The sequence below is a fragment of the Podarcis liolepis genome, assembly GCF_965112155.1.
Source record: "Podarcis liolepis genome assembly, chromosome: 6".
Taxonomy (NCBI): Eukaryota; Metazoa; Chordata; class Lepidosauria; order Squamata; family Lacertidae; genus Podarcis; species Podarcis liolepis.
Window position 1 is genome coordinate 51,290,734 of NC_139559.1, and position 25,144 is coordinate 51,315,877.

At 44.0% G+C, this 25,144-nt stretch overlaps 1 protein-coding gene across 13 annotated transcripts in view; it reads left to right on the plus strand.

Annotated features, from left to right (window-relative positions):
* Nucleotides 1–25,144, plus strand: part of RNF220 (ring finger protein 220) — a 326,551-nt gene that overhangs the window by 191,681 nt on the left and 109,726 nt on the right. For 6 of the 13 annotated variants that reach the window (XM_083509608.1, XM_083509602.1, XM_083509596.1 and 3 more), the window contains 2 exons: nt 4,342–4,471; nt 23,324–23,380. In XM_083509608.1, the coding sequence (XP_083365734.1) occupies nt 4,342–4,471; nt 23,324–23,380 (187 nt within the window). Of the gene's footprint in view, nt 1–4,341; nt 4,472–16,103; nt 16,130–23,323; nt 23,381–25,144 lie in introns of those variants that run through there. The other 7 variants (XM_083509604.1, XM_083509606.1, XM_083509607.1 and 4 more) reach the window with 2 other exon arrangements.

Genomic DNA, 25,144 nt, shown 5'->3' on the forward strand with positions numbered 1-25,144 from the left:
AGCAAACGATGGGCACCCATAGGGGTTACTAATATAGTAACTAGTTTTGTTTCTATGCCGCCCTCTGCTGGCGATCAGATGATCAGCATGCGTGACTGTAGTTTTTGGCAAAACCTTGGTTTCGTATTTTAATTTTTTAAAACAGCTGAGAATGTGTGTGGGGTTTTCTTACAAGCGATTTAAAATCATTTTTTCCCCCTGCCAAAACAAGGAAAATAATGAAGAAATTACCACCAGAAAAAGATGGGACAGAAACCCCATTAAAGTTGAAGAGCATTGAGTTGATTGTCCTTTCGTGACTCTGGGTCACATCTAGTGGTGATGGACAGAGAAGCAGCTCCAAGGAGCATTTCATGCTCTTGCAGTGCTGTGGGAAGGGGACAGCGAGATCACCCTGCATGTTTACCCATCCAACCATGCAGACTGCAGCAGGGATCCAGCAGGATTTCCCGTTTGCTCAGAGGCTGCCTGTTTGTTTTAGGAGGGAGGTCTCAGACACCAGCATTGTTACACTAATGGGACTATAGTTATAAATAGCAGCCAGTGGGGGACCTTCTGGGGTTATTTTGGACTTTGACCACACAAAAGTGGAAAGGCTCCAAGAGGAAGCTGGGGTTGCTCACCCTCCCAGTCAATGTGAGAGGATTGTTTAGGTCTGGCTATTATTGAAAAGCAGCAGCACTCTGGGTGTGATGGAGCAACAGTGAGCACTGCAAAACAGGCCAGTTGTTCTCCTTCTGATCCATAGCAGGGCTTACAGCAGGGGTGATGGTAGAAAGGACCAGCAATCTGTCTCTGTTCTGGAAGATGAGTTTAACAATGGCTGAATAAGAATAATCTGAATAATTTGCTGGCATGAACTTGCAGCATATTTATTACATTTATGCCCCCTCCAAGGAGCTCAAGGCGGCATACATGGTTCTTCTCCCTCCCTATTTTATCCTCACAGCAACCATGTGGGGTAGGCTAGACTAAGAGTGAGTGACTGGCCCAAGGTCATCCAGTGAGCTTCATGGCTGAGTGGCCATTTGAAGCCTGGTCTCCCAGGTCTTAGTCCATCCCTCTAACCACTACACCACCCTGTTTGTTTGTTTGCTTATGTACATATTCAGTCTAAAGTGAGTGTCACTGGACAAATCAAGATGGCATGTAGCCGGGGTGTCTTATGGGCAATGCACTTTTTAGCATGTCAATATGCAAAATTAAAAACAACATATTGAGTTCCTTGAAAGGAGAGGGGAAGAGGCAGAGGAACCAGGGGCCTACAAAAAAGACCTGGGACTCAGGTTCTTTGGGCTACCTCATAACAGCACCCCTTCACTCCATCCTGATATAAGACTACTCCCCTCCACCCCCCTGAACTCTGATAATTCAAACACCGTTTGCAGCTTTAGTTATAAAAGGGGATGATGGTGTGGTAGTTTACAGCAGGGGGAGAAGAAGCCTTGAGTAAGGTGCCCTCAGTTCAATGCCCTCAATATGTATAGAGAGAAATAAAACCCTAATTCCCATAAAGGGTTCTGTGGTGCACTTAGTGAGTGTATTATATAGTGAGGACATTGCTGGTGAAAGACATCTCCCCTGAAGCATGGCCTTGTGCATAATTTGAAGGCAAGGATGAGTCAAGGTTATTTCCAAACTTGTTTCAGTCCTGTTAAAGCGCCTCCCCCCTACACCTGTTTATGTAGCCCCGGCAAAGTGCTTGTGCCAACATTTTCTCCTTTGGGAGGTCTATTCCGTTCAAGGGGATTCATTTAACTGGGCTGTGCTTTTTGCTTGGGGCCATAAAATGGCACCTTTTGGCTTTTGATTGGAAGGCCATATTGTACGCAGCCTGCTTTATGGCGCATTACTGCCTCTCGCGCGGATTTAACCAATTTGATCCATGTCTAATACATAAATAAATAATCCAGCAGGAACGCTTCACATTAGATGACAATAGGAAACTATAAAGCATGCTTCCCTTCACGGCAGCCATCAGATCTGGGTGTGCTACGCCCTCTGACGACCAGAGCAGCTATCACAGCTATGGAGCTCGTGCTTGCAGCCCTGCAACAGTCTAATAATGTCTTTGGTCACTTGGTTGTTTGCCTTTAAAAAATATTTATACGTTAGCAGGGTGCTGCATATTCTAATGCAGAGTGTAGTAACATCTCTGAGCAGGGAAAGAAACTAGCTGTAGAACATAGAAAACCAAACTGCTGCCGGCTTCTCAACAAAATTCAGTTGTGCTGCAATAGGCCATGGAGGTCTTTCTGAGGCGATTCAAATGGTACAGAAATCATTGTCCCTGCTAGTTCAGAGCTCTCAGTATCTTTTGAGGTTGTGACTGGTTGAATTTGTACCAGAAGAAGAAGCCGAATAGGGTTGGTATAATTTCTAGTGCTAATAAATCACATTTCATCACAATCATTTATTTGTATGTCGCCTTTGTACAGTTAAACTCAAGGTGGCTTATCAAAAGATTTACATAATTACAAAAATATAACAAAACTTAAGTTCTAAGCAATAAATGAAAACATCCTAATACATATATAATAAAATAAACAATGCAGGTTTTGGTGTCTTCGGGTGTCTTCCCGTGTAAGAGTTGGGGTGTCTAGGCGACGTTTCGACGAGGTCTCACTCGTCATCTTCAGGCTGGTGCTTACGGCTTCTTGTTACTGGAACAGAGCAGGATCTCAGTGTTTGAGTTCCTATAAATACTGTTGAGGGGGTGTGGTGTATTCTGGGCAGAGAGGAAGTTCCCAGGATAGTGTGACTTTTCTACTTTTGTTCCTTAATTACTTGAGGGATATCTTGAGTGATTTCTTGAGTGAAATAAACAATCTCTACATAATTCATAATAAGGTCTAACAGTAAAGAGACAAAAGCATTATTCTGTACCAGTAACAGCATTTCCAAAATGAAATCTTGACTCCAGCAAAAACTCTCCATCCTGATAGCCTCTAGGCATCTTGAGCAGCAGCCCTGCAGGATTCACAGCAAAGATGGTCTCTGACCATTTTAGTAGCAACAGCTGTTTCTGTGGCTGGAGTCAGTCAGCGACCCACCCTCCCAGGCCAGGTAGAAACAGGCCAGCAAAGCAGGGAGCAGGTCTTGCAGGACTCACAGCAAAGATGCTCTTCTGCTTGGTAGACCTTCAAAAATACCCATATATTTCTTAGGTTTTCAGTATCCCTCCTGTTCATCAACACACACACACACACACACACACACACACGTGACAAACCATTCAAGGAAGTTGCTTGTCTTTTCTGAATCATCTCAAGCTTACAAGGAGCCATGTATATCCAGTTTCTCCCCTGAAAGTTTGTTTACATGGCTTGAGTGCTAACTTGAGTGGTAGAAGTGCTTTAGTTCAGCTCGTGAAAGGTTACTATGACTTAATCCTTACTTGCACTTTTGATAGAAGTCTATTTTAAAACCACATTGTTTCTGCCTCTGCTTAGTGCCTTCTGAGAAATCAATGGCATGGTTCCTAGCAGGGCGATTGGGGACAAAGAGTTAGAATATTGATACTGAGTAAAATATACTGTTGTAAGACTCTCTCACTTTTAAGGCCGTTTCATGCAAAATGAATTTCCTTCATGGATATAATTCCCATGTAAGAAAACTGGGTGTGTGCCCAAGGACCCCATTATAGAAATACATTGTGTACTCTCAACAGTTCTGTAAGGAAGTGATAGTTATGTAAGCAAATAGGCTGGGGAGCCTGTGTATAGGTAACGTTAGAAAAGTGCAAATATGTTATTGCTGCCATTTCAAGCAGTGGTAAGCAGCAGTCATAGTCAGTCAGTCTGTATGTCTGTCTCTCTGTCTCATGGTAGTAGGAGGTGGGGCATCTTGCTTCTTGGCCGATGGTGCAGAAAGAGCCTGCCCTAGTAATTTCCCCTAGCTGCTAGAAGTGCTCCTTCTCTCCCTTTAATTGCCTCCTTCAGCCATGTTTATAGGATAAGAAGCTGAAGTTAATTTCTTCAAGCTAACTTCCCTCAGCACCTCCCCACAGTCACCCCTTTCCAAGCTTATAAGGGTCTAATCCTAAGCCAGGGCCAGCTGCTGCAGCCCATTACATAGGTCCAAAGTTCTGCTGAACTTAGCCAATGGTGTGTGGCCACAAGTGCATTCCTGAAACAAACAAGGAGCGGCATTCAGAAAAGCCAGTGGGTAGAAGAGACACAAATTGGCTACTGAGCTAGTAATTGAGGCTACAGATATTTGTGGGATGTTGTTTTTCTGAAACACTTTCTATTTCCAAGCTATAAGAGTGGTGGGATGGTACTAATGAATGGATTTGAGGGTACCTGAAACTCAATACTCTATTCTTGTGTTCCATTACAGGCAAAAAGAAGGCAACACTTTTTGACAGCCAGGCTCCCATCTGCCCCATTTGTCAGGTCTTGCTTCGCCCGGGTGAGCTGCAGGAACACATGGAGCAGGAAATGGAGAAGTTAACACAGCTCAACATCAGGTAAGGACAGCCAGGGTCTTCACCAACCCACGTACTACCACAAGCATCAGTGTGCATAACCCCAAGACACAGCTAACGTGGGTCCCATCCCTCTATAGTCAGTGTGGCATGTACCAGCTGAGCAATCTATAAATTTGTTCTTGTATACCTTGGTGAGGAGTGTTTAACTCTTACTGCAGATTTTTAGAACATTAAACTATCTGTGTACCCTTCTTTTGAACATGTGTTTTCAGTCCCAATAATCAATCAATCTGAGATGCTTCTCCCACCACCAAAAAGGAGGAGGGAGGAAACTTTAGGTGTTGCAAAATATTCCCCACCAAGGCTCTCAGGCAATGTTATTTTCCTGATTGATCATACCACACAAGATTTATTGTGAGTACAACACATTTTGGGGGATTCTTTCTCAAGGGCACTTTTTTAAAAAACAACTTTGACACACCAGGGGCAGAATTAGGTAATCTTTGGTAATATGGTGCCCTGAGCGACCCCAAAATTTGGCGCCCCCAAATGGATCTTCTCAATTTTGTGCCCCCTCAGCTCGCTGCCCTTTTGTGGGGGAACTGCCGGCACCACCCTAAATCCGATGTGGGGGACACTGGCTCTCAGGCTGCTTCTCTCTGTAGCCAGCCCTGCCTGCATTGATGTCTCTGGTGCTGCTTCACTGGTTTCAGGGAAAACTCCCAGCATGCATTTTTATCTCTTAACCTGTAAATTCCATACTGGCCTACCTAGCCTGCCAATGAAAATGAAATTGAAAGGTTTGAAATCTCTGATCCCCTCCCCCCAGCTTTCATCGATTGCAAAACAAATGTGTGATCTTACCAATATGGAAAACAACACTGCCAAAGAGTTTTGGTGGGGAATTACTGCCTCTCCAGGTTCCCCCTTTCGTGACTCCTATGAACAGCAGCCTCTTTTTCTCAGGCATCCTTGCCTCCCCAGTGCAGCAGAGAAGAGGTTAAGCATGTGGACACAAAGGTGGCGTCCACCAGCCCACCTCCCAGAGGCTGCCACCTGCCCTGAGGCTGCCTCTCCCTTGCCTGCTGCTGCTGCTTTCACCAGCGCAGCAAAAGTCCTCTGTGTTTTTTTAAAAATAATAATTGCATTTTAACTGCTAGCAGTTATTTAGGAAATCGCTGCAGCCAAGGGTTGGCAGATCCCTGGCCTTCCCTTAATAAAACTGCAGCCTGGGAGAGAGCGTGTTTATTTCAATTATTAATGAATTCCCCGGTCATTAAAAGGTGAAGAAAGAGATCAGGCTGCCGATGGCAGCAAGGTGATGTCATCAGGTGGCTGGGAACAGTAGGAAGCAGGGAACAACCAGGTTTTGGACCGCCCAGCACCTCAACAGACCACCCCTCAAGGTTCGAAAAGAGGGCCCAGCTTAGCCTGGAGTCTTTTCTCAGTGTAACAAGGGGGATTATTGGACACAGGTGTAAGGAACCAGTTTCCACAGGGTATAAAAAGAGGGGCCTACTGAATCCAGGCTGGACCAAGACCTCCCAGATCCATACCGATGTAGGATCCAGTACCGAGCCAGAATCTGCCACTTCTCAGACGGGAGGGAAGAGGAGTGGGGGGGGGGGGAGGCAACAGCCAAGTCATTTATCCCATGTGACACCCGGTTCCCTTGTGCGCATAATTTATGGTGTAATTTGGGCTGCATCCAACTTAATAAAGGGCCACAGCAAATTAACGAACAGGTTTAAATGAACAGAAGCAATTAGCGCTCAGAGGAGCCTGTGGAAAGAGCGAGGCTAGTCTTGGAGTGGAGCTGGCCGAGAGCAGCCTGTGGCTGGCGTGAGGCAGGGAGGTGGGGGGGGAGGTGGCGTTTAATGGGAAAGGAAAGGAAACACTAAATCATAAAGGCTGACAAGGGCCATTGTGGGCCAGCTGACAAATGAAAAAGAATGGCATTATTCCTTTAAATAACCACGGCAGTTAAAGGGGGAGACAGCTTACTCCTAGCCCTTGCCCGCTAAGGCTGCATGCATGGGGAAGAGCAATAGCAGGGTCTTTATTAATTATTAACTAATGACTCCTACCATGCTGCAATAGATAACGCTCAGTCTCCTCTGCAGATCAGGCCCCAGGGGCTAATCACCAGCCCGCTGCCGCATCCTGCCCCAGCCTGGCAGTGGGAACAAGCCACCTTAAATGTCAGGCTACTTTTGTGTCTCATGGGAACTGGGGTTCAGGGCTTCCTTGCATAGAACATGGTATATAAACATGGCCTCTTACATGAACTTGCCCATCTTCAACACAAATCTCACTGTGTGTGTGTGTGTGTGTGTGTGTGTGTGTGGTGCTTTGTGTATTCAAGATGGTGGCACCATCCTTCCAGCTTGTGACCCTGGGCACAGAAAGGACTTGGGAGACAGAAGCCATCCATAATGAGAAAGGGAAGCTAATAACCAATCTCAAATAAGCCAATAAACTTGAAAATAAAATGTAGGCTTATAAATGTGATGGGCTAGAGTACAGGAGCCCAACATACCTCTCTGCCAAACTCCAGTCGTTACCAAAATGGCCCAGCAGCTGTTACTAATCACTGTGGTATGGGAAAATCATCCTGGGAAGTGGGAGAACCTCGCTTGCCAAAGGGAAGGATCTTCTTCTTTTTTTAAAGGGAAGATGTGCCCAACCACAGATTGTTGTTTCAGCTATTAAATAAACATTAGGGTAAAGGAAACCTCCTGTGGTGTGGGATGAAAAAAGCAGCCTTCCCTGGTCATGGCCACACAAAGAATGCCCTGGCCCATATTGTCTTCTCAGCAGGGCATCGGTGTGAACACTGCACAGTAAAGCGATTTGGACATTACTCAGAAGCATTTAACTCCAGTGTTTATGAAAAGCACCAGTGGCTCCATGGTTTGTGGCCTCTAAAGGCTTGTTTACACAGCCAAAAAGGTTTAGAGGTAATGATTCCAGGGTTATCATCTTGAGGTAACAACCTTTATCTGCATTAACAAGGCACTGGGGGATGTTACAGCTACATCTCCTTACTGGTGTTACTCAATAGATGGCATTTTTTCACCAGAGATTATGACTTCAATTTACATGATATTTGTTTGTTTTCCCATTTATGACTTGCCTTTCTTCCATCATGGAGCCCCCATCCTTTCACTAACCAGACTCAGATCTGCTTAGCTGCAGTAACGTTACTGTACCATATGCCTTCAGACCAGGAATTGGATGGGGGAATTGGATAGCGTGTTGAGATTCCTGTATTGCAGGGGGTTGGACTAGATGACCCTGAGGGTCCCTTCCTACTCTACAATTCTATGATTCTATGTCTTGGACTTGAGATGTATAATCGTAGTATCTTAGAACAAAAGAGAGGAGTGTTGTTTCTATTTTTAATTGAGATTGCTGAGTCTATGTCACCTCACTTCAGTTTCTGATTCAACCCTTGCTTGGGTGAACAAATCAGTTTTCATCCCCAAACAACAGACTTATCTGTTACAGCAGGATTTGTCCCCTCTACCAGAGAAAAATAAATTCAAACTTGGCTTATTTGGGACTTTGACATGAACTTTGAATGACAAACCTTCCTCTTCACACATGCCTTACTACTTTTTGTTAGCTTTGCTTTAATTATCTCCAGAATCAGCACTGCCTCATTTTGTAGATCCAGTGTAGGAACACTCTAGCAAGGCATTTTTTAAACCCTCAACAGGTGTGAAGCAAGTTGCAGCTGTCTCACTGGCCATGTAGTCCAGTTGCCACTGCAACAGCTTTGCCCTTGCTCTGGCTATGTACACCCTATGCCATTAAAGCACATCTGAAACACATTCTTTCCCTTCAAAGAGTTACAATCCCAGTGAACCTTAACAAACAACAGTGTTCAGAATTCTCTGAAGAATGTGCTTCGAATTTGCTCTAAAGGTATAGTGTTTGTACACGGCTGTTTATCCAGTGAATGTGCAGTCTGTTGCATTTGTGCCTGATTGGACGTCCTGCATATTTTTGAATGGGAGGTGAACTGGAGCACAACGGTTCCTCTGAGCAAGGCTATCCTCTGTGGTCTGAACAATGAGTGAAGCGCATGTGACATTGGTAGCCTGCTTTAGTATTGCCCAATAGAGGGGAAGTGGCTGAATAAGCCCTAAAAAGAAACTAGATAGGCAACTATCCAGAGCTGAAGGATAGTCTGAAGGAATCTTGCTGGGCCAGGGGATTGGACTATATTGCCTCCAATGATATTTCTAATATTCTTTAATTTAAAAGCAGTGCCTAGCACCTACCTTGCCACAAAATGTTGCATCTATTTCCAAAACTGCCCTGTAAAAGTAAGATAGAAGCTTGTTTGTTTTTCAGAAGGACATGCCAGCGTGGACGGAGTTAATCCCCTCCAAGCCGAAGCTTGTAGTTTTGTTTTCTTTCAATTTATATCCTTCGCTTAAAAAGGGAGGGAGGAGGGGGAAGAAACGCCCGGCAGGTGACATATTCTAAGAGGGAGCAGCGAAATCGTGTTAACCACTTCAAAATCTCATATATTCAATCGGCCTCTGGCAAGACATCTGCCTAATGTTAGCGCTTAAATATCCTTTTCCATTTTACATGCATTCAAGTCTCATTTGAGTGAAATGAAACGGTATTATTAAAGGGAGATTTTGCACAAATGGCCTGAATTTGACATGTCAAGTTCAATGAGGCTGTTACATATGTAATGCTGAGAAGGGGCTCCGAGGCTCCTGGCACTTGAAACAGCGCCAGTGGCTCAGAAATGAAATTTGCATGCAGCCCTTTTTCTCCCCACCCTTCCACTGCCTCCCACGGAATGCCAAGTAGCTGCTCATGCAGTACACAGCCCTGGGTTAGGATCCGGGGACAAGGCACAGTGCCCTATGGTGAAGCACTGAAGGGATCGAGATGCTGGCCCCCCAAGCTCTATAGTTGACTTTAGAAAAAACATTAAAAGAATCGCTGTGTTGAAAGGTGCCCCAGCTGCCCTCTAATCTGCCTCCACCCAGCCACCCAGTCATGGCAGAATCCTCTGGGTCTTTTATGCAACTCTTGCAAATGGCCTTTCAGTCTTCTAATGTAAAGATGATGAGATTCTACAGTGACCTTGCTTATTTCCAATACATTTGCACATTTAAGCAATATCTAGGCATGTCTAACGTCAGTACCCAGCTTTATCAGCACCTAGCGTTGGCAGGTTCTCATGAATTGCTAAGGGCCCCCTCAACCAAGTTTCCAGTCCTGATGCAAATCCCAGTCTACCTTCCTTCCAGCTTTCCAGGTGATCAAGAGACTAGTGAGAGGCTGCACTCAAGGATAATGGAAGTGTTTGAGCACTCTCATTGGAGAGAGGCAACTTTCATGGTACTTTTCTCCTTAGAGAGGGGGAGGCACAAAAACATGAAGCCCAAGCCCTGCTAACTCCCTACCCGCCCATCTGTTCTATTGCTGCTGAATTAAAAATGAATGGGAAGGTATCCTAACAAAGCTAGCTAGCACTGTGGTTTTCTAACACTCATTGATTCAGGCTGTGCCACCTGCACTGATCCTACAGGTTCATTTGTAATTGTGGATTAGCGCAACCTGAACAGTTTATGAGTGCATTTGCACTGATTCAGCATATCTAGCGCTCAGAAAATCTTTTGTGTTAATAAGTGGCCCTACTATTTAACCAAAATATGTGGGTTGTACAGTGGTACCTCTGGTTACATACACTTCAGGTTACAGACTCCACTAACCCAGAAATAGTACCTCGGATTAAGAACTTTGCTTCAGGATGAGAACAGAAATTGTGATCTGGCGGGGCTGCAGCAGCGGGAGGCCCCATTAGCTAAAGTGGTGCTTCAGGTTAAGAACGGACCTCCAGAACGAATTAAGTACTTAACCCAAGGTACCACTGTATTAAGTGTAGAATTAAGCAGATAGTTCTGTCAGCGCAAGGATTTCTCCTAGTTCAGTGAAACAATTCCCCCCGTTCCTCCCCCAGCATACTCCCTAAATCTGTTCTGGGATTTCCCCTGACACTCTGGAGCAGATTTGGGGATGGCATGGGGCACACAGAGAGAGGAAGAGAGGGAATTTTTTTTGTTTTACTAGTGCAATTACTTCACTGAATATCACATTGTTCCTCTACATCACAACACATGCAGGAAGTTTCTTATTTAGATAAATGGGTCATGATGTAGGACAGAAGCTGAGAGCTTTGAGATTCTGTAGGACAACTAGAGCCATAGTATGGCTGCATCCTTACATCAGAGATGGGAAACCTATGGCCTTCTAGGTGTTGCTGGACTCCAACTCTCATCAGTCCCAGCCTGCATGGCCAGTGGCCAGGAATAATGGGAACTGTAGCCCAACAATGTATGAAGAGCCACAGGTCCCTCACATATGTCAGGAACCTTGGTGGTCTGAGATGAGTCTGCTCATTTATTTTTGCTGAGCTATATGTATGGAATGCATACCCAGTGCTTAAAATCCCCCTTCCTCCTGTATTAGTATTTTGGTATAACATTGCCAGCATCCTCCTATTCCATTAGCACTATTATGCAGACATAACAGGAGCTAGTAGAGAGAATGAGATAAAAAACAGGGCTCTTCCAGATAACCAGTGTACTGAGCATTCATCCTAATTTGTTTGCGCACACACACAGACACAGTGCTTTTTTGGGGGGGGAAGCAGGGGTACACATACCCCTAAACATTTTGTGAATCTAAGTTTGGCCTCCTTGAGGGGCAGTATTTCAATATAAGTAGGAAAATGAAAGTACCCCTAAACGTTTTTTTAAGGAAAAAAGCACTGTGTACACACACACACACACACACGTTAAACAACATCACTATTGAGCATTCAATTTGAGTGAAGGTTATATAGCATCACCTGACATTGCCATTATCTGACACTCTCGAGTGTATTTTCCCATCACTTTTCTTACCACAAAAAATTATGTGGCTGTTTTTTGGAAGTGAATTTATTGTGCAAGAACTTAAGAGCACCAAATGCACTTTAATTGTGCAATCTAAATTTACTGGTATATGATAGAATCATACCTGCAAAATAGTGACACAAAATAGTGTGGAAGTGGCCACACTGAGTATAATCACTGAGCTCAGTCTTGAATTCAGGTAAGACACTCCAGTTTGAAATATGGTGTTTTCTGCCCTCCTGTAATCATGAGTTGGGTTGATCCACTAGGAACTCACCTACAGGGAGCGTATGAGCAGGTACCACAAAGTTCCCTGGGTAATCCAGCAGTTGACTGTGCCAGCCCTCTTCAGAATCCTCCTGAGAAGCTAATCCTGAAGAGGTGTGCAAGATGTAATCCTTTCCCCCCAATAAGAATAAATGGAGTGCATAAAACATAAATAAGTCCCATTGTCACATGCCATGCATCAGGGTCACTGCTCTCACCTCTTGGCTCTCCTAGATTTACGCCCAGTGACATAAACCGGCCAGGCAACGCACTGGTACCTCCAAAGCAACCAACACTCAGGTCTTACAGAGCTTCGAGCGAGGGAGATTAGAGACATTTATGAGTGAGGGCCTTTTTTCTTTCACAAAGCTCCATTGAAATACCTAGTAAATCTCTCACCTTAAAAGCAACCTGACAACCAAGCAGAGATCTAAAGAGACAGTGACTAGCCAGCATTACTCTCAGTGAGAATTAGACCCCGGTGGCCCCCCATCTCCCTCCATTCGCTAACTTTTTTCTCATTAGTTTCCCTTTGATTCCCCCCACCCATCAGCTTTTTAACATTTCATCCTTTCTTTCTTCCCTCTTCTCCTCCCCCTCCTTCCCATGGTATCATGGCGACATCTCCAAGCCAAGTACTTTTAATTTCGCCTGTGGCCCTTGCTGACACCGTGGATATGCACAGCAAGTTAAATTCCCGCCTGATCAATAAAGCAGAAGCCGTGTGTCCGACCGGTCGATACTTTTTTATCTGTCTTCAGCCCAGTCCTGCTGATGACAGGCCTCTTGCGCATTGCCAAAGACACTCAAGGGCAACCGGGCTTTCAAAAACACGAGCACTTTAAATATATATATATCATTATTATTATTATTATTTTATTATTATGTTTATAATCCCCTCCAAAAAAACCCTCTAATATATCCCTATAGGAAGACGGAAAGCAGTTCACAGTGTTTGGCCTTTGCTTGAAACATTTTTATGATTTATCTTAATTTTTAATTGAAAAAAAACTTGTGAATTAATTGATTTCTGGGGCTTGCCAATTAACATTGTAATTGGGTGCATGATAAATTCTGAGGCAGTGTAATTTTTTATTCTTGTCACCAAGAGGGGCTTGGTGAGGGCAGCTTTTTTCTGCATGTCCCCTTGCCTAGAATGTACTCTACCTCCAAGGTACCGCCTTGCTTACTGCTAGCAGCTTCTTCAGAAAGAGAGATAAGTAACCTATTCAGCTTTGCAAAATGGGATCTCTCAAAGGCATAAATTCATGCCTGGTAGATCTGAAGGATAGGGCAGTTCCCTCACAAGGTTCTTTTCCTTCTAGTTTTTCCTTCCCATTCCACAGCATATACCTAATTAATGCTTCCTCCATTCAGTTATGGCTTAGGAAAGTGAAAGTCTTGAGCTGTTGCTCCTGAAGTAGTGTTGCCCAGTTGCAACCCTGGGAATATGCATATACCTTTGGATCTCCCAATGCAATAGCAAATGAGGCAGCCACAGCTTATTCCATCCATTCTTTCTCTTTCTTTGTGCACTTGGAGCCCTGCTTGCCACACAGCTGGTGGGTAGAAGAAGGGGGGCAGAAAGACTATGGCTACAATGTCTCCCACTTCTTGGAGGTGGTGGGGCTTCAAAATATATGAATATTTTGCAGGACACAACCTGGCAATGCTATCTAAAAATGCGTTTGGCAATGGAGAGAAATAGAGGTGTTGTCAGGGCCTGGTCATTATGTTTTGGCAAGGGAATATGCATCACCCTGCTATGTAACATTTGAGTTGGCAGGTGGAGGAGATGCCCATCTTTAAAGTTTAGAGGATACTTGTGGACCATCACCCAATTGCTCAGGTTAAAGGCCCTTTTCCCAGTCTCATTCATTACCCATTACTCAAAGACCCTGTAGGCAGAACAGAAAGAAGAGGTGAAGAGGGTATACATAAAGAGGAATGGAGAGTCAAGTTTCAACCAATAGAAGACTCATCAGCTTCTGCATAGTCCAGTGCTATTAGCTGAAAGGTAAAGGTTACCAGAACACCACTAGCGAGGAGATACGGCACCACAAACCTGTGTGTGGCACAACATCATTGGAGTCCAGCAGAGTCCACAAACTGTGCATAGACCAATGCTATCACTAAACCTAATGTGGTTTAGTCTTTGCCTCATCCCTAGTTTATGTTCAGTGCCAATGAAGATGAAGATGATTAATTATTATTATTAATTTTGTTTAGGATTCATTTAATTTATTAATCATTCCCATATATAAAACAGTTATATACATAAAAATAGTTGACACAGTTGCACACATAAAAACAATTTTATACAAAACAATAATAAATATAAAAAGGGGATTAAAACAACTGTGTTCACATACATAAGATCAATTCAGGTTGCAACCTGGATAAAGATTTTGGAAGGTTTGTTGAAAGAGGAGCATCTTTATCAGGCATTGAAAAGGCAAAGAGAAGGCTGGACAACCCAGTCAAATGGGTGGAGTACAAATAATAAAAATATTATTAAAAATTATTATTACTTGTCTGGTATGCAGTGGGAGGGAGTTCCAAAGGATAGGTGTCACTACACTAAAGGCCTGATTCTGGCATTGTACAGAACACACCTCCTGATAGGATTCCCTCTTCTTCAGAAAACAGTAATTGGGTATGTAAGGAATGAGACAATATTTTAGGCATCTTGGTATTTGTACACCAATACTAGCACCTTGAGGGATGTGGGTGGCGCTGTGGGTTAAACCACAGATCCTAGGACTTGCTGATCAGAAGAGCAGCGGTTCGAATCCCTGTGACGGGGTGAGCTCCCGTTGCTCGGTCCCTGCTCCTGCCAACCTAGCAGTTCGAAAGCACGTCAAAGTGCAAGTAGATAAATAGGTACCGCTCTGACAGGAAGGTAAATGGCGTTTCCGTGCACTGCTCTGGTTTGCCAGAAGCGGCTTAGTCATGCTGGCCATATGACCCGGAAGCTGTACACAGGCTCCCTCGGCCAATAAAGCGAGATGAGCGTCGCAACCCCAGAGTCGGTCACGACTGGACCTAATGGTCAGGGGTCCCTTTACCTTTTTACCAGCACCTTGAACCTATCTCAGCAGCTAATTGGCAGCCAATGTACATACAGGTTTACATGCAGTCAATAGGTTTTACATTGATTGCTTCAGCCTTTGAAGGCATCCTACTTTCAGTGGGGAAATTGACAGTTATGCTGTAGTTAGCTACTGTGCCTTTATTCAGGAATATGTCAGCCTCTCTCCAGACTTATGTTCATATCATCAACTTTCATGCTTCTCCATTTTCTTGGGTACAGGTATTCTACCTTTAGAGTGGTGTATGCCCAAAAGAGTGTAAGTGAATGTTTCTTTTTCAAAAGAAAAGGCCAAGTAATTTTTACTTCATGTTGAGTGTGGCCATCTTTTCTACAAACTCTTCAGCTATGCCTCTGTCAACATCCTGTGGTTTTGACAGGATCCTGATACACAAAATTTGCAGAGGAAAAGCTTTTTCTGGCATAGATATAAGTTGTTGGAGGAGCTTCACCTCCTTAATTGCCGTGTCACAGGTTTCTAGTATAAGCACAGGAGCAAGAGGAGTTTGTTTTTTAAGGGTGGCAAGTTGTTTTGTGTTGTGATTTCAAACTTCTGTTCTTGACAAGGGAGCAGGTGATGCTGTGGTCTAAACCTCTTGGGCTTGCTGATCAGAAGGTCGGCAGTTCAAGTCAGCGTGACAGGGTGAGCTCCTGATGCTCTATTGGAGCTCCTGCCAACCTATTTGTTTCGAAAGCATATCAGTGTGAGTACATAAATAGACGAGAAGGTAAACGGCGTTTCTGTGTGCTCTGGCATTTGTCACAGTGTCCCGTTGCACCATGTTGGCCACATGACCCAGAAAGCTGTCTGCGGACAAACTCCGGCTCCCTTGGCCTGAAGCGAGATGAGCGCTGCACCTAATAGTCAAGTTTGACTGGACTTAACCATCCAGGGGTCCTTTACCTGTACCTTTACCTTGGCAAACTGAATTTGTGCCCTGCCATATTTGCTATTGAGATGGGTCAGAGACCTGATTGTGACATTAGTGAAAATGGAGACATGGTGTTGTATTCAACTAAGTTTTATTCACAGAAGACCCATTTAAATTAATGAACATGATTAAGTTAGGTCCATTAATTTCAGTGTGTCTCCTGTGAATAAAATTGAGTTGAATACTACCCATGTCCTCTGTTGTTGCACCTCTTCAGTACTGGGACATTGAAGCTTGGCCTAACTTTGTGGCTGAGATTCTGAATGTGACTGAGCTTGAACTAGGCCTCAGAACACAAAAGTTCAAGCTCCACCACATTCTCCCTGTATGACATTAAGTGAATCTGGCAACTCATCTGGGCCTCTGTTCCCCATGTGTATAGAAAGGTTAATAGAGGTTGTAATTTTAAATTTGTCAGTGATTGTGAGGCCACTTGGACATTTAGTTGTTGAAGGGTGCACCATATGATGAGCAGGTAAGCTAACAAAGTGAACCCAGATGCCCTGGTGAAGGGCAGGGTAGGGAGAAACATGGGCAGCAGAATAGATTGGGCAACTAAGCTCATGGAAAATGTCTCTAAGTCTTTTCCCCTGCAAGCAAAATTCAACTGTAGGCCAGTCCTTTTGGTGGATTAAAGCTACCAGCTGGAGGATAATTATTCCCCCATTACAGCTACAGTAACAAAGATCAGTCTCCACACACACACACACACACCCCCCCCCGGGCTTGTATCTTGTCTTTTTTCGTCAGACTGGCTTTATGTTTCCCCCCCTCCTGTCGTTTTCTTTTCTGGGAAGAGTTAAGGAGCTGAATTTGTTGGTTTCAACCCATAAGGAAAGGCAAAACAAAGTGGAAACCAAAATATAGCCATTTGGCTAAAAGAAAACACACACCCATGTTTCCCTTTACAGTGGTACCTTGGGTTACAGACGCTTCAGGTTACAGACTCTGCTAACCCAGAAATAGTACCTTGGGTTAAGAAATTTACCTCAGGATGAGAACAGAAATCGTGTGGCGGCAGCAGGAAGCCCCTTTGGCTAAAGTGGTACCTCAGGTTAAGAACAGTTTCAGGTTAAGAACGGACCTCCAGAACAAATTAAGTTCTTAACCCGAGGTACCACTGTACTTTACCACTGAGTTGATCTTATGGTGCAAGTGATTGCTTCATGGATTCTTATCCTGAAGCTGCTGTGTACAAATTGGAGATTACTGGCTATCGTGAGCTTGTTCCAAGTGTTATTTTGTGTGGGGTTCCCCCACTGATAAATATAGTGCAGGCTAATGGTCACTGATCATCCTGATTTACAGGTTCTTGGTTAGGGTTGTAACAAGAGGGCAAGAGATCACTATGGCCTGATTTTAGTGTGGGCAAGTCAATTGCTTGTATTGGAGTTTGGCTGCTTCAGCAGATGTACCATTTCTACCCTGCTGCTGATTTGGGGAAGTGCCAAGATGAGTCTCTTGGGGCTAGCATTTGCTTAGCATTGAGTGCCAAGCTTTTTAAAGTCTTCCCCATTCCCTGCAGCACTACCCTCCCATTTTGTGAGGGTAGATTTGTTTTCTGCTTAGTTCTTTGATGGTCAGGTGGTTGCTCTCTCCAACACAACTGTACTATTACTATAGTAATTCTACTATTACTATTATTATTTATCAAAATTTCTATACTGCCCTTCATCTGAAGATCACAGGGTGGTTTACAGTATAAAAGCACAAAAATGCATAACATTATACAGTAACAAACAAAAGCAATAACCGCTCCCCATAGACTTTCGCACTGTAACAGAATTGCCTGTGCTCCAATGTGTGGACTGACTATTCTGCTATTGTCTCTGAATGGTAGAATTAGTGCAACAATAGAAGTGTGGTTGGGACATCCATTTACTTACTGTTATAACAAGCCCTCAGAAACCTTTACTCTACACTTTCTAGGCAGAAATCCCAAATAGCTGTTTGTTGTGATTCAGTTTTAAAGAGCAGATTTTTGTGGGGAAAGCTCCAGAGCAAAAAATGAAAGGGTGTGTGTGTGTGTGTGTGTGCTCGGACACAGAGCTTTAACGTGTGGACCTGTTCCTGGAAAGAGCGGAGCAAATGGTAAGTGAGGATAAGCCCTAAGTCAAAATGAGTAGATGCTCCCTCTACAATGTGGAGGTCAGGTGGAACTGAATTTAATTGAGAAAAAGCTCCAATCCTAGCTCAGACAGCAAAGCACAGAGGCTACACCTGCCTTAGTACCACTTTCCAGGCAACTCTTACTTAAAGCTTTGGGTTGTTTCCAAATAACTCATCAGCCCAAGGATTTCTGCTCGTGCAACAGAATTGCCCCTTTTTTGTGTGCCCCCCCCCCCCGTTCCCTTCTCAGATCTTCTGTGGGTGGTTGGGCAGAAACCCAGAACAGATTTAGGAGGGCCTGGGAGAGGGGGAGTTCCACTGTGCAAGCAGAAATCTTTGTGCTGATGGAATGAGCTAGTTGGATACCTATCGCTGTACACCATGAAAATATAACAGGGAAGGATAGCAGGCGGGAAAGAGAAGGGTTGTTGCTCAGTAGAGGAACACATGCCTTGTGTACAGTAGGTTACAGGTTCAATTCCCAGTATCTCCAGTAAGAGCTGAGAAAATATTCCTGTCAGAAATCCTAGAAAGCTGCTGCCAGTCAAAATAGAGTCTGTATTGTCTGTATCAGTACAGAGCTAGATGGGCCAATGATTTGACTCAGCATGACAGCTTCCCATGGTCCTATGCATCTATATTTTTTAAATACAGATTGCTGTCAGATTTTTAAATACTGCCTGCATTCATGAAGGCTATAAATGAACTTATTTTATATGGAAGTTTGTGTCAAAGCAATGAAACCAACCAACAAAACTCCACGTGCTCTGCTAGGGTCCCTCATTTCAGTTAGGTTTGAAGCACATCCATTATCAAACTATAAGCCAGGATGATTAACAATTTTACATTCATGCTCATGTCATCCTCAGATTTTATTTGGGCTTCTGGGAGGCTGGAGTGAAGAAAAGTAAAAACAGACTTTTAGACCACTTTGTTTTATCTAAAAGTGGCAGTGTGCAGGCTCACTGTACTTATCCCCATTTGGCAAGCAATATTTTTCTCTCATGTTGGAGCATTTTCCCAGTGACTACTAGCTGATATAGGCCACACACATACATACACACACACACACACCAAAAAAACAAAAACAAACCAACAACGAATCCCTGCTTCCTTCATGTTGAGCCTTCCCATGGAACAGTCACTGATTAAAAGTGACATTTAAAATTTCCGATTTACTTTTTCACTGCCTCTGTTTATTGCCTCTCCCCCTCCTTCACACACACACACACACACACACACACACACACTTCATATGGTTGAAGCCAGCTCACTGCCCCTATTCTATTGTAGCACCTTTTGCTATTGGATGTCATTGTGTAAGCAGTGCATTTCAAGGTAAAATGTTGTTATTCCAAAAAGGAATTCTTATCAAGAGGCTTAATTTTAAACGCTTCTAAAACCAATAAGGCAGGCTGCTATTAAGATGCTGAATGAGGTGTCAAGAGTTTCACTCACTCACTTGGTGTCAGCTGGAGTTAGGAAAGCTCATGACCTCTTTAAAGCAGATGCCTCAGGATAACCCTTAGTCTGTCCGGTTTTATACTGAATTAGACTAGTGGTCCATTTGGCCCAGTAGTGTCAACTGCTCTTCAGGAAGATCAAGTGGGGCCTCTACAAGTAGAGCCATCAGATGTCAGGCAAGACTTGGGAAGGGAGTTCATAGTCATGCATCTCTAGATAGCTGAGACTCTTGTGCCATTGACAATTTAGAACACACTTTTAACTAGTTTGTAGAAAAGCAATCAAATTAATGTATTTTTTAAACAGCAGAAAATGAGGTCCACTCTAGATTGGAGTACTAAAAACTATATTTATTGCATGAAGGAGAGCAAGTAAGATGATGACTTATGTGGACCAAGTGGTGATCATAGAAGCAGAAGTTGCAAAGCCCCCCCCCCCCCCCCCGATTAAATATTCAAGAGGATAATAGATTTTTGAATTATTGTATAACTCCCATTCATTTCCATGTGGTTTCTGTTGGAGAACTTCCCAGCTGACTTGCTCTTTGCCAAATATTAAATTACTCTTTGCAGTCTGAGTGTTCAGGATCAGTTGTGTTACAAACTCAGTAAAAGTGTGATCCTATGGCTTAGGAATGGCATCCTGGGGGTCATAGGATACAGCAGATCTTCTCCACCATTGGTGGAGAGGGAGGTCTGCCATCAGAGAGGGACCCCAGGATGCTTCCTTATAGTGGTGGCAGAGAGCTGTGTTGTTGGTACTCCAATAACAGAAAGAACAAGTGTGTGGGTTTCCTGGGCACATTGGGGAAAGCTTTGGATTCAGTGGATCTAAAGCTCCCTACTGGGCATTCCCTTGGAACAGGAAATAATGATTTCCCTCCCATTAGAGTCTATGGAGCTTTCCCCACCCTCTGCTGATGTGAGCCCAGCAGGGCTGGGAATCTGGTGTTTCTTCTTCCCCTCCCCAATAGGATTGCTTTGTAAATATGTGCTTCTGCTTCATAACAGATGTGTTTGCAACATAGCCAAATACTAACACATATATTTGTGTGTAGAAAGTGGATCAACATGGAAACAATGATTTTTCTTAGAAATATGCAAAGCCCCAAGAACGAAAATCTTACCCACAAACTCCCCCTTAGCCTCATTAGGGGATGATAGCTATTCCCCATCTGTTAATTCCTGCCTCTTTGTGATCTGCTGCTACCTAAAAGGGGCAAGTAAGTTGTGCTATCATAATGAACTGGATAAACAATTCCCCAAACAGATTAAAACTAACTGTAACTTGTAAAGGGTGGGAGGATGGGGGGTATGTAGTAATTATATTTTATTAGCTAGCAAAGCACCATTTTTTGCTTTCAAAGGATAATTCTATGTAAATCATCTTAATTAGAAGTGTCAGACAAACCTGTGAAGATCATAGTTAGCAAGTAATTTCCTATGTATGGGTTATAATTTAAACCACATGGATCGCTCGCTGTGTGGCAATATGCTGGCCATGAAATAATGTGGGGAGTGTCGGTTGAGGTTATTACTATGTAAATGTGTGATCATTTCAGACCGCTCCTGACTTGCTTAGTGATTAAAGAGAATTCTGAGGTCTCCAAAGATTGTGCTCTTTGCAAGGGCCTGGAGCAGAAAACTTTAAAAGGTGCTGGAAAGTGTTTGAACTTTAAAGGTCGTGATTTCCCTTTTACCATTTTTAATTTGCCACCACTGTTTATGGGAAGGAAGGTTTCTCTTTGCTTATGGCCTCTCACTTTCCCAACCATCAGGCTAGCGATTAATGATTTGCTCTCGGAAGGACTGGACAAGAGAGAGTGTTGCCGCTTTACACAATACATTTACCTATGCACATAACTTACCTGTGTGTTTAAAAACACGATCTCTGACTTGGTTCTTTAATCCCAGAAGAAAAGGCTGAAATGGAGGCGTCAGCCTGTTCTGGGTTATGTGTTCTTATAATGAAGCAACAGATATGCAATACTTGTAGGAAGAATGGTCCCTTGGCCTGACCTGGTAAGACTGTATTAATGCACTGAAGTGTGACCCACAAAAATCACATTCTAATTCTCTAGATGAATTAATCTGGACTAGTTACTGCTAGTTAAATGATCTTCAGCATGTGCTGTTACTACTGAGAGTAGAATCAGAAGCACTTATACTCCTTAAATATTCTCAACTTTCTTTAACTGTGCTCATCATCTTGAGGCCCTTCTTTGTGTGCTCCCTACACAAGAGGCCTGGAGGGTGGCAACACAGGAACAGGCCTTTTTTGCGGTGGCTCCGTTTGTGGAGTGCTCCCCACAGGGAGACTCACCTGACACCAGGCAAAAGCTTTGGCCTTTTAACTATCTGTGGTCTTTCAGAAGTGTGTGGGATGTTTTTAATGTATTTCTCTTTCCTTTTGGTTTTCATGTATCCATGTGGGGTGTAATGTTTGTTTGTTTGTTTGTTTGTTTGTTTGTTTGTCCATTCATTTGTAAGTTGCTTTGGGTTGCCCTGGGCACTGAAGCAACTAATAAATTCAATAAATAAAAATAAGAACCATTCATTTCCTTGTTGCATCATGGAAAGGAAGAATTGGTTAAATACCATAAAGCATATTTAACTGCCAACATCATAGGAACCACATTCCCTTCTGGGCAGTCCTCCGAGAGCCACATGTCACTGTTGGTTAGGGCCAGAGGCAAAAGTGGGCAGAGCAATAAATGTGAAGGTAACTTCTGTATGGTAGACTAGTTTCTTCAGACTCACACATCTCTCTCTATCCTCCATCCAGCCAAGCAAAAGCCCTCAAGGAAGGTGCAAAGCAAGGCTGGTGAGGGGTGTGTCTCAGGAGGATGTATAACCTGGGGAGAGTCCTGAGGGCTATAGAGAGAGGAATGGTGGGCCACCATTGTTCCCCGCCCTGAGGAGAAGAGTATGGTGTCTCCACGATGACAAATCTTAAAAACCACTTTTGACAATCATTTAGTAAGGATTGGTTAGAAAGAAAGAAAATAGTACAAAGAGAGCAAAACTAACTGGAGGGGAATGACATTAAGTAATGGGCAATCCAACACTGGCTTATGCTGGCCAGGGTTTTTTCCCTTTTTATCTTCGGGTGGCTCCTACTTTTTTTAATTTCCGCTTTGGCTTCCCAGCAGACATAGTTGAGGGACCCAATCCTGGTGCCTCCCAGGGGAATGAAAGAGCTGTGAACCTGGCACACCCCTGACCGCCTCTGACTCAGCCCCAGAACACCCAGTTTGGGGGGCTCCCCACAGTGAAAACATCTCCAGTGAATCTAGGGGTTGGGATTGCTCTCTAAATAGGTAAATATCTCACACATGCCAACACACACAACACACTTCCCTTGGAATTGGATAACTTGGCCTCCTACCTCCCTGAAGTGTGCACAAAAGACCAGCTTTTTGTGAGTGACCCCAAAAAGCGCATTGGTTGCTATTGAGAAGGGAGGTAGAATTGAGGTTGAGATGACTTTTGGTCTTCAATTTTTGAGGAGGCTGTGATTGCGACAAAGAAGCAGTGGTGGCATGGGAAGCTTTGCAGTCCCCAGGAGCCAACACCTTCAAAATACCCTCCTCACTTCGTTTTTCTACACCCAGCCATCTGCCAACAAAAGGCAGATTAAAGCTAGCCAAATTCAATTTCTACTCACTGCTGCCACAGCTCGACATCTGGGGCTAAAGTGTCCCCGACAAAGCGAACATGACAGCCACATTGCTTTTTTGTCACATCCAGTAGCATGTTGATCTTCTAAAAGTCTCATAAAAATTTATTGATGTCTCCCATATTGCTGTGATTGGGAAGAAAAGTGTGTGTGTGTGTGTGTGTGTGTGTGTGTGTGTGTGTGTGTGTGTTAATGCTTCTAGAATAGATCTGATTTGATATGTCTTGTTCTATTGTCAGCATCTGTTTAGCAAGGCTTTTTAATACTTTCTGGCTGCCGATCAGTCATCCCTAGCTTGGGATGCCGACTTGCATACAAATTTTATTATTAAGTACAATTCCTTCTCTCCCCACTATCCTCCCCCCCACACCACCCTCCCCTCTACCTATCCACCCATCCATCCATCAACCCCCCCAAGGCTAAGAAGAGGGACCTCCAGCTGTGGGAGCCCTGCAAGCGCAAGACATCAGCTTGGGTAACATATTTCAGAGCCCCATTTTTGCCTGTTGCAGGTGCTTTGTATCAGTAAATCGAATCATGGGGAAATCATTTATTTCCTAATGCTGTTTGTGGCATGTTAGCTGGAGAATTTACATGAGAGAGATTACTTTAATAACCAAAAAAATTACAGTGCGGGGTCTCCCCGCCCCGTCGCCTTTGATATGTAATTGTTTCAAATTTAACCTGTCTGGAGTGAGGGTGAAAGGCATTATTAAATCTGAAGCATCTTGCTCCAGGGAGGGCGGGGAGGGGGAGGATCACCCTAGTGTGAACCTCCTTCCAGCCGTTAAATAGAAATGGAGTGAAATTAACAAATCAACCAAGCAGAGAGAAAGAAGGAATTCCTACAGCCTGGAGAAAGGCCCTTCTAATTTTAGTAATTTGTCTCTCTTTTCTCTGCTCCACATTCTCCTCCTGTGACCCAGTCCTGTGTGATACCTAATGCTCTTCATTCCTGCTAGCGTCTCTGTACATTAATTTTGTTCAAGGGCTGAGATCCATACTGGACCAAGGGTCTCAGGGAAAATGTGAACTGCAGAGAAATGTAACCATTTATATTTAGAAATGTAATTCCTTATCAGGTATCCTCCGACTAATAGAGACTGTAATCCGTCACACAGCAACAAGGCAGTGTATATGAATGACTGCACCCAGACAGGGTTATACCAGGAAGGTGCCTGTCACATCAGCGTCCCACAGGACGCTAACTTTGCAGCAGGATTTCTGGTCAAACAAAGTGGCAAGTGCTTGTAGAGTTTTCAACCAGTTTCTGTGTCCCATAAGCAGTAAGAGCAGGTGGTAATGCGTTGTGAGACAAGTTATCCACAGCACAGCTAACTACTTTTCTGCATGGCAAGTAGGTCTCTTAATGGTTTCCCAAATCACCTGTTTTTTCAGCACACTTTGGTTTCAGTTTCACCCCTTTACCTGCCTCTCCTGGACTGGGCTGTGGTTTCATCCAAGATCTTGTCTTACCCAACATGGCCACTTCAAGAAGTCATCAGGGTTGGGAATTTGCCAGGGCCCAGAACCAGTAAGGGGACAACTAACTGAAAGTGAATGCCACCACTTTGACTGTCATTTGCTACTAGGATTGACTAGGTTTGGAAGGGACACTAGAGCAAACCCTTAACTAAGTTGAGGTGTTTTTGTGTTTTTTTAAGAATCTGCCTGAGATTTGCCAAGTGTGTACGCCATTAGTTCTGACTAGTTTGCATGCCTTGCTTCCTTCTGCCCTTCAGGGCTGTGCTTTAGTTCTCCCCACCCCCTCAACAGCTTAATCAGGGTACCATAGAGCTCCCTTTGTGCATCCACTCTGCAATGTGGTAAAGTGCTACCCTTCGCTCCAATCACTAGGTAATATCACTGCTACCCTGCCTATGAGTCTTCTTTAAGCTAGTGGGTGAGCAGCCTTTGATCTTGGGAATGGGGGAATTGCCAGTGAACTCACTCCACTTGCCGCTGGATGCCAGAGCCAGCCTAACCTCTTCTTATTCCCCGTTGGCACAAATCTTTGGAGTAAGTTACCTATTAGCCTGGCTCATGGGTCACAGGCCATAGAGTGCTTTCCAATTGTTTTGCAAAGCAGTGAAGCCACTGCTGCAATTACAGCTGGACTGCTCACAATGGCAGGTCATGAGGGGAGGATAATTGGCTTTGGAACACCCTGTGGAAGAGGGGACAGCATGAGACAGGCCACATATACAGGAGCCTTGAGAGATGTGGTATTTGAGGGCAA